Genomic DNA, 17,341 nt, shown 5'->3' on the forward strand with positions numbered 1-17,341 from the left:
AGCAGACTGGGATCACGGATAGTTAGGTCAGGATCACAGTGCAGCAGACTGGGATCACGGATAGTTAGGTCAGGATCACAGTGCAGCAGACTGGGATCACGGATAGTTAGGTCAGGATCACAGTGCAGCAGACTGGGATCACGGATAGTTAGGTCAGGATCACAGTGCAGCAGACTGGGATCACGGATAGTTAGGTCAGGATCACAGTGCAGCAGACTGGGATCACGGATAGTTAGGTCAGGATCACAGTGCAGCAGACTGGGATCACGGATAGTTAGGTCAGGATCACAGTGCAGCAGACTGGGATCACGGATAGTTAGGTCAGGATCACAGTGCAGCAGACTGGGATCACGGATAGTTAGGTCAGGATCACAGTGCAGCAGACTGGGATCACGGATAGTTAGGTCAGGATCACAGTGCAGCAGACTGGGATCACGGATAGTTAGGTCAGGATCACGGTGAAGCAGACTGGGATCACATTTAATTAGGTCAGGATCACAGTGAACCAGACTGGGATCACGGATAGTTACCCTACTCCGACCTATCACCCTCACCTTGACCTCTTTCCACCTATCACATTTCCAACGCCCCTCCTCCAAGTCCCTCCTCCCTACCTTTTATCTTCTCCTGCTGAACACTCTCTGCTCATTCCTGAAGAAGGGCATGTGCCCGAAACGTCGAATCTTCTGTTCCCTAGATGCTGCCTGACCTGCTGTGCTGTTCCAGCAATAAAGTTTCAGCTTTGATCTCCAGCGTCTGCAGACCTCACTTTCTCCCTCAAATATAATATGCCTTCTTCTGGTTCCTATACGTGACACAGAAGACTGAAGTACAGACAATGTCTAACTTATAACTCTGAGCATCAAATAAAGAAGATAAACTAAATTAAGTATGTTCAAAAATTATGTTGGAAAAATAATTTACATTGACTATTTCAAATAATTTTGTGGTTAAAACGATTTAATTGGTGCAGATATAAGTGGCATATTGATATATAAAATTAGTCCATATTAGAAGAAGGAAGTGGACGCACTGGGAAAAGTGCAGAAATGGCTTACATGCATGATACCAGAACTGGGAGGATTGAACAAAAAGGCTTAATAAGATGGACAAGAGCAAAATACTGCAGACGGTGGAAACCTGAAATAAGGGCAAAGAGGTGAGAAATAAAATCTCAGCAGATAAGGTAGCATCTATGGAGGGGAATCGGTTTATCAGTTCTGAAGCAAGGTCATCAAGTTGACATGTTAATTCTGTTATGGTTCTATGATTTATCTCAACAGATGCTGCCTGACCTATTGAAATTTCCCAGCTTTCTTTGTTACATTTTTTGCAACAAGTTGGAGCACTTTTCCCTGGAGCAGAAAAGACTGAGCATAGTCTGATAAAGTTCTTTAAACTTATGAAGAGGGTCCATAAGTAGAAATAGAGAAGATGTTTCCATTTTTGTGGGAAACTGAAACCAGGGATCATTAGACATAGGAATTCAGTTGAAACATTTTAACTGAGAGAGTGGTAAGACAATGAAACTTGTTATCAACTGCAATGGTTGAAATGAACAGCAAAGATGCAAGGGGAAGATTGATTCTTTATATGTGGGAGTAAGGAGTGAATTATGTGTTTATTAATAGAGTGACACGAAGAAGCTAGAATGGGAAGAGGCTTGTGTGGAGCACAAACACTTACATAGAACTTCCAAGGGTCACCAGACCTGAAATGTTAACTTTGGGTTCTGTTCACAGATGCTGACAGACATGCTAAGTTTTTCCTGCAACTTCTGTTTTTGTTTCTTACATAGAACTTTGGACCTAATGATCTGTTTGTTTTGTAAATTCTTTGTAGCGTGTTCTCATGGAGGCTTGCATAATGAGTGAATGAATGAATGAATGTATCACTTAACTAAGTTGAGGATGTTAGAATGGAGAAAGTATGCTTAGATGAGGAAATTCATGAATAGAACTTCTTATAATTCGTACTCAATGTCAATTTCATTTCTAAATGTAAGTTTATATTTTAAGAATTTAAAAAGCCCTATTTTGGGATAGAAGAAAACTTGGGAAAAGTGATAAGGCTGTCTGTCTGAAAATGTACAGCATGTATTTCATAACAGCTTGAAGAAGGAGGTACAGTACAGAAAGCACACAAAAGTGCAAATCAAAATATTTCATAGCAAACCACCAGGTGTGGAGACTAGTTGCATATTTGTATCATTTCAGACAGTAGGAGCCATTCTGAAATCCCAGATTTGAAATTAACCAGCAGATAATTCTCATTGATGGAAATTAACTTATGTCTGATTGTAATGGTTTAATGACCCTTATTAATGCATTAAGCAAACAACAGTAATGAGGATGTCAGAACTTAAGACTTGGAAGTAGTATGAACTGTTCAGAAGGCAGTGCTAAATTTCAAAGAGAATTAGGTTAAAAGATTGGAAGGACTAGGGGCTGACAAAATTTAGAATAGTCAAGAGTGAAATGATTAATTTGATGGGGCAGCAATAAAAAGCAACACAAATTAAAGATGCAATTCTAAAGGGGGTATAGGAACAGAAAGACTAGGGGTATATGTGTATAAAATTGTTAAGGGTTGCCGGGAAGTTGAGAGCTCAGATAATAATGTTCTGTCTGAAAGCGGTGTTGAGGCAGATTCAATCATGGATTCTTAATGAAAATTGATCATTAACTGCAGAGGAAAAAATGCAAGACTGTGAGGAAAAGGCAGCAGAGTGGAAGTAAGTGAATTGCTCTTGCATAGACATGACAGGCCAAATGGCCTTCTTCTGTACTGTACCAGTCTTTGATTCTATGAATTGATCAGAATCTGCTGACTATAGAGCTAATCCTTTGTAGCTTGAATTATAATGAGAAAACACACTAGTGAACAATAACAAATCTTTCTGATCATATTCTTTATTATCCCAGAAATCTTCGAGGTATTCCAATTGTTACTACAAAGTGAGGCATGCCTATTGAGGCAAAATTGTTGGTAATATTACTTTCCAATAATAAATGAATCTCAGGATTATGGAACCACTTTTTTGCAATAGATTAATACTTGCAAAATGTGGCCAATTGTGAGCCAAATTCAGAATAGAATGTAATTCTATTGCCCAGATCATTGGACTTCTTTTGAGGAAAAAAAAAACAATCATTGAGATGCAAAGTCTGAAATGACAGCTTGACAAGCAGTAATGTGGTTAAATATATTTTCCTGTTTCGCCAGTTAATTCACCCCCATTCAAAAACATTTTTAAGTGGGTTTATGTTGGTGTAATAGAACTAAACACAATTGCCCTCTTTCTCACACAGCTGCCTGGAGATGAGCTCACAGCGAGAGATGCAGAAGTAAGTGGCTCTTGTCCAATAGCACTTTATACTCTGTGCAATAATGGATGGCTATCAGGCAAGTGCAAGACAGTTACACAATGTCACCCTGAACCTGGTATATAAGTACACTTGTCTTTTGTTCCTTCCTTGACATTTGTCATTTCATAACATAAGCACAAAATTTGGAATTGCATGACAGTTAACAAATTCCTTTCTGCCACAAGATTTCTTCACAGATCTTTAAGTCACAATGGTTAAATTCTAGATTCTGAAATTGATGATGAACCATCATATATTGAGCAATAAGCATGAAGGTCTTAATGAAACAATGAAAGACCAGTCAGTTTATATATCATATTAAGCTGTATTATCTATTTTCATTTCCCTCCTACACCTCATGACATCACCATGGCTTAGTAGTTAGCATTTCTGTGAGTTACGAGAATGTGGGTTCAAAGTTCAGTACAATCACATAATTTAGTGCAGTACTGAAGGGATGGATGTACAGTCAAAAGTGTTGATAAACCAAAGTACTGTACCATTTCAAAATAACGCAAGAGAACACATGGCACTATTTCAAAGAAGAGCAGCAGAGGTTGTTTTTGCCTTGGTTAATAACTATTCCAATGTGAGCAATACTAACAGACTATCTGATCATTTATTTTATTACAGTTTGAGAAACCTTGGTGTGTAAAATTAGCTACCATATTGCCTGCAACACAACAAAGACCATACTTTCTTGGATGTCCTTTGATTGTGAAGGGTGTTATATAAATGCAGCTGTTCTTTTCTAGCCTATCAATTTCTTCAATTGTAATTTTATTAGGTGGAAGTTATTCATTTGTGATGACTTATTAACATTCAGACTTTCTTCAAACTCAGGTACCGTGAGGGCATTGAATAAACATCACAAACATTTTGGAACCAAGCAAATGTACTGGACTAAACAGCTATATCATAAACACACCTCAAATGTCCACAACATGGTTCATAGGCTGTAAATTTGCATGGCTCATTTAGCCCCCTCTTTCAGTTTTTCAAGTAATCCAATTTAAAAATAAACAAAAGCAGAGCTTTAGTTTTCAATGATTAAGGCTAGTTTATTGCAAAACTACTGATTTAAGCTATTCATTGATATAGTTATTAGCTAAACTGTAGATGCAAAAATTAAAAGTGGCTGTGGAGAAAAGATCCTTATAAGGTTAAAAGTAAGATCAGTCCTTTACCCTTGCAATCCTATTAGTGGCTTGAAGAGTCTCCTTCCAAAGAGAAATGGTGAGATCCTGAAGTCAGAATTCAGAGTTAATGGTTTCTGTCGACAAATAATTGGAGATTGCCTGCATTTAAGGCTAGAGCAGGCTTTGGGAGAAAGAGAGAAGGTTTCTTGTTCCTCATTTTGCAGTTATGGTACTTATAGTCTGTTGGATTCCTTTCATTAACTCAGCTGATTTCTGAAAGCTATTCTCCTTGTGCTCCTTTTGGCTGGGGGATGTCTCACAGAGTCCTTCTTAGGAAGTTATGTTAAAATGGTGGCCCAGAGCCTGTCTTATACAAAGCAAGTTGCTGTTTCAAAATATTATTTCATGTGTCCTTATTAGATAACATTTTATTTAAATGTTTTAACTGTGTTAGACATCAGTTCAGATTGTTCTTATTGTCAAGTTTGGAGAGCTAGGTTGAGATATTCACACCTTTGAGGACCCATTGTCTGGGAGTATTGTTTTACTCTTTGAAATGTTCTTAGAAATCTAAAAAAGTTACTTGTGATCTCTTCTTGAGATAAACATAACCTAGTTCCAACTGCAAGTTCAATTCTCAGGATAGCTATGTGAATTCTGGGAGCTATTTTCTGAGATTCTGTCATTTTTTTCAGACAGATTAGTCTTCTTTATAAAATATATAGTTGTATAACTACACAGTTGTGACACTTAATACAACAATATATTTATTCTCTCTTCTTATGGCTATATTTAGTACCTTACTTACATTATCTAGTTACATAGTAGAGTAATAGACATTCCCCTCCAACATTAGGAGGTGTGCTTCAGTTCATAGAGTCATAGAGATGTACAGCACAGAAACAGACCCCTCGGCCCAACTTGTCCATGCCGACCAGATATCCCAACCTCATGTAGTCCCATCTGCCAGGACCTGGCCCATACCCCTCCAAACCCTTCTTAATCACATCCCCATCCAGATGCTTTTTAAATGTTGCAATTGTACTAGCCTCCACCACTTCCTCTGGCAGCTCATTCCATACATGTACCATCCTTTGCGTGAAAACGTTGCCCCTTATATCTTTCCTCTCTCGCCCTAAACCTATGCCCTCTAGTTCTGGATTCCCCCATCCCAGGGAAACGACTTTGTCTGTTTATCCTATCCATGCCCCTCATGATTTTATAAACCTCTGTAAGATCACCCCTCAGCCTCCGATACTCCAGGGAAAACAGCTCCAGCCTATTCAACCTCTCCCTATAGCTCAAATTCTCCAGCCCTGGCAACATCCTTGTAAATCATTTCTGAATAATTTCAAGTTTCACAGCATCTTTCCGTTGGGAAGGAGACCAGAATTGCACACAATATTCCAACAGTGGCCAAACCAATGTGTTGCAACATGACCTCCCAACTCCTGTACTCAATACTCTGACCAATAAAAGAAAGAATACCAAACGCCTCCTTCACTATCCTATCCATCTACGACTCCACTTTCAAGGTATCCTTATTCAGTAACACTCCCTACGACCTTACCAATAAGTGTATAAATCCTGCAAAGATTTGCTTTCCCAAAATGCAGCACCTTGCATTTATCAGAATTAATTTCCATCTGCCACTTCTCAGCCCATTGGCCCAATTGATCAAGATCCCGTTGTAATCTGAGGTAACCTCCAATTTTGGTGTCACCTGTAAACTTACTAACTATATCTCTTATACTCACATTCAAATCATTTATATAAATGACAAAAAGTAGGGGACCCAGCACTCCACTGGTTACAGGCCTCCAGTCTGAAAAACAACCCTCTACCACCACCCTCTGTCTTTTACCTTTGAGCCAGTTCTATATCCAAATGGCTAGTTTGCACTGTATTCCATGAGATCTAACCTTGCTAACCAGTCTCCCATGGGGAACCTTGTCAAATGCTATACTGAAGTCCATATAGATCACATCTACCACTCAGCCTTCATCAATCCTCTTTATTACTTCTTCAAAAAACTCAGTCAAGTTTGTGAGATATGATTTTCCATGCACAAAGCCATGTTGACTATGCCTAATCAGTCCTTGCCTTTCCAAATACATGTACATCCTGTCCCTCAGGATTTCCTTCAACATCTTGCCCACCACTGACGTCAGGCTCACCGGTCTATAGTTTCCTGGCTTGTCCTTACCACCCTTCTTAAATAGTGGCACCATGTTAGCCAACCTCCAGTCTTCCGGCACCTCACCTGTTACTATCAATAATACAAATATCTTAGCAAGAGGCCCAGCAATCACTTCCCTAGCTACCCACAGAGTTCGAGGGTGCATCTGATCAGGTCCTGGGTATTTATCCACTTTTATGCGTTTCAAAATATCCTGCACTTCCTCCTCTGTAATATGGACATTTTTCAAGATGTCACCATCTATTTCCCCACATTCTATATCTTCCATGTCCTGCTCCACAGTAAATTCTGATACAAAATACTCGTTTAGTACCTCTCCTTCTCCTGTGGCTCCACACAAAGGTTGCCATGCTGATATTTGAGTGGCCCTATTCTCTCCCTAGTTACCTTTTTGACCTTAATGTATTTGTAAAAATCCTTTGGATTCTCCTGAACTCTATTTGCCAAAGCTATCTTGTGTCCCCTCTTTGCTCTCCTGATTTCCCTCTTAAGTATACTCCTACTGCCTTTATACTCTAAGGATTCCCTCGATCTATCCTGTCTATACCTGACATATGCTTCCTTCTTTTTCTTAACCAAACCCTCAATTTCTTTAGTCATCCAGCATTCCCTTCAGCTACCAGCCTTTCCTTTCACCCTAACAGGAATAACTTTCTTTGGATTCTTGTTATCTCATTTCAGAAGGCTTCCCATTTTCCAGCCGTCCCTTTATCCGCAAATATCTACCCCAAATCAGCTTTTGAAAGTTCTTGCTTAATATTGTCAAAATTGGCCTTTCTCCAATTTAGAACTTCAACTTTTAGATCTGGTCTATCTTTTTCCATCACTATTTTAAATATAATAGAATTATGGTCGCTGGCCTCACAGTGCTCCCCACTGACACCTCAGTCACCTGCCATGCCTTATTTCCCAAGAGTAGGTCAAGCTTTGCGCCTTCTCTAGTATGTACATCCACATACTGAATCAGAAAATTTTCTTGTATACACTTAAATCCTTCTCCATCTAAACCCCTAACACTATGGCAGCTCCACTCTATGTTTGGAAAGTTAAAATCCCCTATCATAACCATCCTATTATTCTTACAGGTAACTGAGATCTCCTTACAAATTTGCTTCTCAATTTCCTGGTGGCTATTGGGGGGGGGTCTCTAATACATCCCAATAAGGTTATCATCCCTTTCTTATTTCTCAGTCCCCCCCCCACCAGATAATTTCCCTGGATGTATTTCCGGGAATATCCTCCCTCAGTACAGCTGTAATGCTACCCCTTATCAAAAATGCCACTCCCCCTCCCCTCTTGCCTCCCTTTCTGTCCTTCCTGTAGCATTTGTATCCTGGAACATTAAGCTGCCAGTCCTGTCCATCCTTGAGGTATGTTTCTGTAATTGCTATGATATCTCAATCCCATGTTCCTAACCATGCCCTGAGTTCACCTACCTTCCCTGTTAGGCCTCTTGCATTGAAATAAATAATTCTATTAGATTTAAATTAGATTAATTTATCACTCTGTTTAATTTATCACCTTGTTCACTGCTTTGTCGCTCCCTGCCCTGACTGTTTGACTCGCCTTTCTGATTTTTTGCTGCTGACCACAGAAATGTCTGTACCTCGGACTAGACAGTTCCCTAACACAACCGAGTTCTTGGAACCTGACGTATCCCTCATTGCATTAGAGCCAGTCTCAATACCAGAAACTTGGCTGTTCATCCTGAGAATCCATCATCCCCTACATTTTCCAAAACAGCATACTTATTTGAAATGGGGATCGCCACAGAAGACTCCTGCACTAACTGCCTACCTCTCTTACCTTTCTTAGAGTTAACCCATCTATGTGACTGTATCTGCGACTTTTCCTCCTTCCTATAACTGCCATCCATCACATCCCCTTGCTCTTGTGAATTCCTCATTGCCTCTAACTGCCTCGCCAACCGATTCATTCAATCTGATAGGATTCGCATATCTAACAAGAAGAGCGTATCACTCTACTAAAGGCCATTTTTGCTTCTTTCAATCTACAGGCCCAGAAAATAGCTTGGTCTTATTCCTCTAGAAAACATTGCTCCAGGTTGAATGAATACTTATGGATTATATTTTAAGTTTAATCAAGAGACATATCTCAATAAAACGTAATTAAGAAAGAACCCACTCGACTCATTACTGCAGACTTATTGTAAGGCCATGCTGAAAATATTATCTGTTCCTGTGCTGTGACCTCTCCCAAATGGTTTCCTCCAAGATCAGTTGTGAATTTCACTGTTTGTTAATTTTCCCAGAAGCACTCCGATGTCCAGCGATACATGAATTCAAACAGCAAAGGCAATAACTGCACAGGTTCACTGCTCTGTCAGTTAGCAATGCGAGTTTCTTTCTCTCTCTCTCTCTCTCTTCTGCATTGATCTCACCATGTCCTTCCTTTGTCTGTTCCTCACCCTTTTAAAAGTGCTGTTGTTTTGACCTTTTTCTCCAAAGTTCCAAAACAATGCAACAGCATATAAAACAGTAATTGCTGCTCCTGGAATTCGAGGAACTCACCTCCAACACTAGTTGTTGACTGTTAGGCTACTTTTTGTTGCAGATACCAATTTTAGACAGGTTTCTGTACAACTAAGTGGAATCAGAAAATGCTGGACATGCTCATCAGTTCAAGCACCAGCTATGGAGAGTGAAGCAGAAGGAGACCAGAATTGCACACAATATTCCAAGTGGCCTAACCAACGTCTTGTACACCTGCAGCATGACCTCCCAACTCCTGTACTCAACACTCTAACCAATAAAGGAAAGCATACCAAACACCTTATTCACTATCCGATCTACCTGCTACTCCACTTTCAAGGAGGTATGAACCTGCACTCTCCCTAGGACTTTACCATTAAGTGATAAGTCCTGCTAAGATTTGCTTTCCCAAAATGCAGCGCCTCACATTTATCTAAATTAAACTCCATTTGCCACTCCTCAGCCCATTGGCTCATCTGATCAAGATCCTGTTGTTCGCTGTCCATTACACCTCCAATTTTGGTGTCATCTGCAAACTTACTAACTATACCTCTTATGCTCCCATCTAAATCATTTAAATATAATTGACAAAAATTAGTGGACCCAGCACCGATCCTTGTGGCATTCCACTGGTCATGGGCCTCCATTCTGAAAAACATCCCATCACCACCACCCTCTGTCTTCTACCTTTGAGCCAGTTCTGCATCTAAATGGCTAATTGTTCCTATATTCCACGAGATCTAACCTTGCTAACCAGTCTCCTGTGGGAAACCTTTTCAAACGCCTTACTGCAGTTCATATAGATCATGTCCACCGCTCTGCCCTCATCAATCCTCTTTGTTATTTCTTCAAAAAACTCAATCAGGTTTGTGAGACAAGATTTCCCACGTCTCTCCTAATGGCTCTGACCTGAAAATCAGGAAGGTGATGTCCTTACTTCTCAATTTAAAAATATAAGTATTTAAATTCACCAATTAGATATCAGTCATTAGATTGTAAAATTCTGCATCATGTGCAAACTTAAGGCAATTAAACTTATTTGCTGGACAGTAGCCTATATCTCTTGCTTTATTGTATGGTTGAACTATGGTAGAAAGATGTTAAAATATATGTTTATTCCACTCCTTTTATTTTCTAAAGATTGTGCAAAGTGATTTCTAGCCAATGAAGTGCTTTAGCAGTGTTGTCATTACTGTAATGTATGAATGATATGAACAATTTTGTACAAAGCAAGTTTCTACAAATGGCAATAAGATAATGACCACAAAATATGATTGTTGTCATAATGATTGACAGATTAATATTGGACAAGATTTTGGAACAACTTCCCTCATTGACTCCAAAATAGCACCATAAGATTGTTTACATTCACCCTAAAGGAATAGACTGAGTGTTGAATTAATATCTCATCTAAAATGTATCATCTCTAAGACTGCAGTATTCTTTCAGTACTGCACTAGAACAGTTAGCATGGAATTAATGCTTGAGACCCTGGAAGGAACTTAAATTCACGACCTTCTGACTCAGCAGCAAGATCGCTGTCAGCTGGTATTGGACTGAAATTAGTTGGACTAAAGTGTGAATTATAATGAGCAATACTGAGTTCACGTTGAGGGTTAATCATTATAATTGATAACAGGATGTATCTTGTATGCAAATTTCTTCTCCTTGCTGTATGTTCTGAATGTTCTAAAGATAGTATGGGAGAAACCATACACAAACATATACAGAAATACTTAGCTTGAGTATGAAAAGAAGGTTCAGTAGATCATTGCGCCACTTTTTAAAGCCAGTTTAATAGCACACAGGTCTTGCGTTCTTTTTAAGGACAATTTTAAGTAATGATTGGTGAGCTGTCTGAGAGAGCCTCACACTACTGCATTAATAGAGCCAGATTGAGAATTGAAGTTATACGTGAACCTTAGTTGTGGTGTAGGAGAAGTTACTTTACAGTACTAAAACTTGCCGTCATAAGTGCACTTTGTATGTCCTTGGCAAATAGATTATCAACAACACTACAGAGAAATATTGCTACTTTCATATGAAGTGGCATTTTAATCACTTTGCATTATCTTAAAGTACCAATATAACAAAAGTCTGAGACATAGAACTGGAAAATGAGGGAAGCATGGTAACTATCAGCAGAAGTTACAATTTGAAAGGATTGTGATTTTCAAATATTAGCAATTCTACACCGTATTGGCAAATCAGTCATGTCATTGCTGCTAATGAATCCCCAAGGCAAAGGTGCTGAGTATAAATTTAAGAAGGGCTTTACTTAACCATTGAAAACACTTGGATAGAAGTTTATGAGAGCTTTTCTTAGAAACAATGCAGCCGTTTTCAGTTTTTCATGAAAAATGTGTAAATAACCTTTTTCGTACTGGCTATAGATCAATAAATCAATGCCAGAGGCAAAATCTATTGATTTTGGGAAATAATCTCAGCTTTATTTGGGTACAGTTACAGTTTATCTTGGTGGAAGAAAACAGTAGAAGCTGTTCAGTGCTGAAAAATGCTCAGTATTTTGTCAATGTTGCATTCCATACTGAGTTTTGTAAGGTGTAGAACCCTTGCCCGGATAATGCAGAACCACTGTGGCAAAGGGGATGGAATAAGAGTCCTTCTAAACTTGGCACATGATTAGGAAAGAAGTTTCTAGTTCCACCAGGTTTAATTGAATAATGAAATAATAATAATCCAATGATCCCACTCAGGCAGTAGGCAAGAGGTCTGAAGCTTCAACGCTTGAATTCCAAAGATCCTTGGTGGGTATTAAAATGACTTGTTCTAAGGGATCTGTAGAAATACACACAAAAAAAATCTGGCTGATAAAAGGGACAGGACTCTCTAAGAGTTAAGACACAGGCATAGTTTTAGATAAATTCAAGTTCGTGGAGAACAGAATGTTGGAATAGTTGAGCTTGGAGTTAATAATTACAGCAGCAGATAAACTGAGAGAGGAGTGAAGTCCAACCATGTTACAGAGGTGTGAATGAGCAATTTTATTGTGGGCACAAATCATCTCAAGGTCAGATATGACACCAAGGTTGCAAACAGTCTGGTTTAATCTCAGACTATTACCCTTCAATTATTTTTCTTCTCTCCAGAAGGCAGTGATTTAGATGGTCTAATTCTATCAGCTCTACCATTGTCCAAACTATAATACCATAACATGTACAGTTGCTGTGTGTATCTGGACATTTAGTATGAAAACAATGAATTTCCAAAAGGGATCAAAGCTGAATCCAGCCCTGCACTCATTTTTTTCCTCACTTTATAACTCAGAAATAGTTGGAACAATACATTTGCCCAATATTTCCCTGCGTGTAATAGAGTAAATCAAATCTGAGACCTACTTGTGGCCAACCTCATATTACATATGTTATTAGCCTCTGAGCTACTGAAGAATTCAAATACTTTTAGATTCTTGATGATTGGAAAACAAGTTCCACCCTTTTTCGTTCTCATAGAGGCCATGGGTATCAATTCCTAGGCCAGCATTTATTGCTCATGCATATTTGTCCATGAAGAGGTGAAGGTGAGCTGCCTTCTTGAACAGCTGCAGACCATATGCAGTAGGTAGACCCACAATGTTGACAGGGAGGAAATTCCAGGATTTTTACCAATAAGCACTGAAAAAATGTTGATATATTTCCAGATCAGGATATTAAGTGGCTTGGGAGGCATCTTGCAGAAGGTGGTGTTCCCATCCTGCAGATGGTCTTCTAGAGGAAGTGGCCATGGGTTTTCAAGATGCTGCTTAAGGATCTTTGGTGAATTTCTGCAGTGCATCTTGTAGATAGTACACATTGCTGCTACTGAGTGTTACTGGTGGAGGTAATGGATGTTTATAGATGTGATGACAACTAACCAAGATGCTTTGTCCTGGATGGTGTCAAATTTCTTGAATGTTGTTGGAACTGCACTCACCTAGATAAGTGGGGACCATTCCTTAATACTCCTGACTATTGCCTTGTAGATGGTGGACAGACTTTGGGGAAATGAGTTACTCGCTGCACTACTCTGTATTTAGTGCCTAGTCTAGTTCAGTTTCTGGTCAATGTAATTCAGTTTCTGGATGTTGATAGTGGAAAAATCAATAGTAATGCCATTGAATGTCGGGGGAAAAGTTAGACTCCTGCTTCTTCGAGGTGGTGATTACCTAGCATTTCTCTGGTGCAGATATTACTTGCCACTTTTCAGCCTAAGCCTGGTTATTATCCAGACCTTGCTACATTTGAATGCTTCAGTATCTGAGGAGTTGTGAATGGTGCTGAACATTGTGCATTCATTGGTGAACATGTCACTTCTGATCTTATGATAAAAGGAAGGTTTTTGATGAAGTAGCTGAACATGATTGGGCTTAGGACACAACCATAAGAAACTTCTGCAGAGGTATTATGGAGCTGAGATGATTGAACTGTAGTCATCACATCCATTATCCTTTGTGCCAGGCAAGACTGCAGGTTTGCAAGGTCTCCTTAATGCCACATTCAGTCAAATGAAGCTTTGATGTCAAGAGCAGTTGCTTTCACTTCACCTCTGGAATTAATACTGTAATGAGGCCATGAGCTGTGTGGCCTTTGTGGAACTTAAAACTGGATGTTAGCGAGAAGCTTATTGCTGAGCAGGTGCTGCTTGGTTGCACAGTTGATGACATCCTCCATCATATTGCAATAAATAGGGGTGGACTGATGTGTTAGCAATTTGCCGGGTTGGATTTAACCTGCTTTTTGTGTTCAGGACATAGCTTGCAACTTGTTGGATTGTTGAGTAGATGACAGTGTTGGAGCTGCACTGGAACAGCTTGGCTAAGGGTGAGGCAATTTCTGGACCTCAAGTCTTCAGTACCATTGTTGGAATATTGCCAAAGCCCCTACCATTTGCAGTGTCAGTGCTTCCAGCTGTTCTTGATATCATGTGGAGTGAATCAATGTGGTTAATGATTGGTATTTATGATTCTGGGATGCTCTGGCGGAGGCTGAGCTGGGTCACCCACTCAACACTTCTGTCTGAAGATTGTTGAAAATGCTGCAGCCTTATCTTTTGCACTGATGTGATGGGCTCCCCTATTATTGAAGATGGGCATATTTGTGAGGCCTCCTCTTCCTTCTCCAGTCAGTTGTTTAATTACCCACCACCATTCAAGACTGGATGTGGGAGGACTGCAGAGCTTAGTTCAATCTGTTGGTTGTGGAATCACTAAACTCTGTCTGTCACCTGCTACACTGTTTGGCACACAAGTAGTCCTGTTGTGTAGCATCATCAGGTTGACACCTCATTTTTAAGTATGCCAGACATTACTCTTGGCATACCCTTCTACACTCTTAATTGAAACAAGGTTGATCCCCTGGCTTGATGGTAACAGCAGAGTCGGGATATGCCAGGTTATGAGATTGTGTTGAAATATGATCCTGTTGCTGTTAATTGATTGTGATGTCTCATGAATGCCCAGCCTTAAATGGTTAGATCTGATTGAAATCTATCCCATTTAGCATGGTGCCACACAGCATGATGTAAAGTATTCTCAATGTGAAGGCAGTGTGGTGGTCACTCTTATCAATGTTATGGACTGATGTATCTGCAACAGACATTACTGAGGACAGGGTCAAGTATGTTCATCCTTCTTGTTGGTTGCCTCTGCAGCCCAGTTTAGTAGCAATGTCCTTGAGGACCCAATCAGTTCAATCAGTAATGGTGCTGTTGAGACACCCCTAGACTTTGAATATCACCATCCGAAGTATATTCTGATCCCTTGGCACTCTCAGTGAATGAGTCAGTGCTCCTCCATGTTGAACACCACTAGAAGGTGCAGATACCTCCCCATTATATATCACTGTGCCGCTATCTCTACTGGGTTTAAATATAGTGGTATATGAGCCAGGATTTTAATGCAAAGAAACAAATTGATTAAGTAGTTGGAAAAAGACTGAAGAACCGTAAGTGAGAATTTGAAATTAATTAACACAAGAGCTAATATTTGATATTTTAAGAACAGGCATCTGAGTTGTCATAGAATAGGTTGCCACCTAATGCAATAATGCAGATGAATTGTACCATTCAAATGGGAATTAAACTAATTCCTGATACAGATGTAATAAAGCAATAGATTTGTAGAAAAAGATGAGTGGGTACAAAATATAGGGAGAGTAATAAATACAATAAATAAATGCTTGAGTTAAGAAAAAAGATAATTATGGTTGCATTTGTCTTGTTTCATGGAATAGGATGGATGGATTGAATGGATGTTTATCATAATTGCAATGCTTTTATTTTAATGTATTTATCAATTATCACTGTGAATAATATTTTATCAGCTGATTGATATTATAGTGTTACACAGAGGAAAATTGATGTTGAGGTATAAGTCAGAAGGTAGATATGCAGTAGATAAGGTGCTCTTAAGAATCTTTGGATCTTTCTAATCCAATTCTTGCTTTCTAATCCTCACCTATCATCAATCCTTATTGTATTCAGCGGCTGCTGAACTTTTGGTAACACTCTTCTTTAAATAATGATTGAATTTGTTAATGTTTATAAGGTGGCACAGGCAAGGGATAAGATAGTGGATATATATCTTGTACAAGATCTTGCATCTACATGATGTCATAATGAGTTGATATTGAGAGTATTGGCCTTATGTATTTAGACTACAGAACTAGTTTACTAATAATAGTTTACCAGACTTATACAAGTTGTGTAGGTTTACAGCAGAGCAGCATGGCTAGTGAGATGCTAGTCCTCATTATTGGTTCCAATCACCCAGTCCTGATGTTAACCCAATATGTTACAAAGTTTGTGGATAATGTCAAGGAGCTGAAATTACACCATTGAAACTCTGAAATTGAACTCAAAGCACTGCAATTCAAAGTATTTGTTATAAAGCTAGTATATTAAAAACCATTGTAGATTGCAGTGTTATCGAATGTCATCATATAATTCTTCTGAAAATGGTGACTTGATATCTAACTGTTGTGATAAGATGAAAGACTTGGATCACGATTGCTACTGAAGTGTTAAATTATCTCTGTGATATGAACAGCCAGTGTTTGGGGGACAATTTTGCTGTTGTGATACCGATTGTAACACTGAAATATGCAAAATAGGAGCAGGAGTAGGCCATTCTGTTCAAGCCTGCTAGGCCATTCAATACGAATATGATTGATCAAGTAAGGTAAACATTAAAAAAAGAGGAAAAAAGACGTGCATGGCACTGTCACAATCATTGCATATATCAAATTGCTTTACAGCCAATTAAATACCCTTTGAAGTGTAGTTCCTTCTATATTACAGACAGTGCAACAGCCAATATGCACACAGCAAACTTGCACAAACAGTGGTGTGATAATGGCTAAATAATTTGTTTGAGGATTCAATATTGGACAGGATACCAAGAAAATCTTCCCAACTCTTCGGCAAGGTTGTGTAACAACATTCTTTAATTCCACTACAACAGAAAGGTAGAGACTCGCTTTAACATCACATTCAAAGAATTATACCTCTGACAGGGCAGCATATCCTCAGTACTGCACTGGAGCACAGTCTTGAGACTTGTGTTTAAGCCCTGGAGTGACTCACAAGCAAGAGAGCAACCAACTGATTGACTTTTGGTGCTACTATATGTGCAAAATGCAAGGACAGTTTGCATCTAATATCCCAGATCCTTAGTCTTGGATCTGCAAAGTATGCAAGAATATATGTCAGAAAATAAAAATAAAAACAATAAAAATATGCCTATGAATAAGTAGTGTCATTCAATTTCTGAAAATATAAGAGTTGCACTTTAACAGTTCATAAAGACATCAGAAACATCATTGAGTAACCATCTATGAGCAAATCTTTGGTCACCTGTCCTAGTATCTCCTTGCATAGTTTGATATCAAATTTTGGATAACAGAGCTTTTCTCAAACACTTTGGGATACTTTGTTACATGAAAGGAGCTATACAGATGTATGTTCTAATTGTTATTCACTCCAGTTTGTAAATGAGTATACAATTCCTAGAGAGGGGCAGGAGAATAAAGAAATATTCCGGTTTAGGCCAATCTTTTAATTAAGAGCATGCAACAAAAATTGAATTTTTTTTATTAATAACACCAATGTCACCATTGACAAAGAAGAAATTATATCCAATTATTA

The 17,341-nt window shown here is 38.9% G+C and overlaps 1 protein-coding gene across 6 annotated transcripts in view; it reads left to right on the plus strand.

The window, feature by feature from the left end:
• The window catches only part of LOC122557700, a 100,208-nt gene that overhangs the window by 10,528 nt on the left and 72,339 nt on the right, over window positions 1–17,341 (plus strand). For 3 of the 6 annotated variants that reach the window (XR_006313915.1, XR_006313916.1, XR_006313917.1), the window contains exon 1: window positions 3,316–3,347. The exons of 1 other annotated variant lie outside the window; for it this stretch is intronic. Coding sequence is in view for 2 of the 5 variants with exons in the window: in XM_043705572.1 (XP_043561507.1) it covers window positions 3,312–3,347 (36 nt within the window). In the remaining 3 variants the exon portion in view is untranslated. Of the gene's footprint in view, window positions 1–3,311; window positions 3,348–17,341 lie in introns of those variants that run through there. 2 more of the 6 variants (XM_043705573.1, XM_043705572.1) reach the window with 1 other exon arrangement.

The sequence above is a fragment of the Chiloscyllium plagiosum genome, chromosome 16 (assembly GCF_004010195.1).
Source record: "Chiloscyllium plagiosum isolate BGI_BamShark_2017 chromosome 16, ASM401019v2, whole genome shotgun sequence".
Taxonomy (NCBI): domain Eukaryota; kingdom Metazoa; phylum Chordata; class Chondrichthyes; order Orectolobiformes; family Hemiscylliidae; genus Chiloscyllium; species Chiloscyllium plagiosum.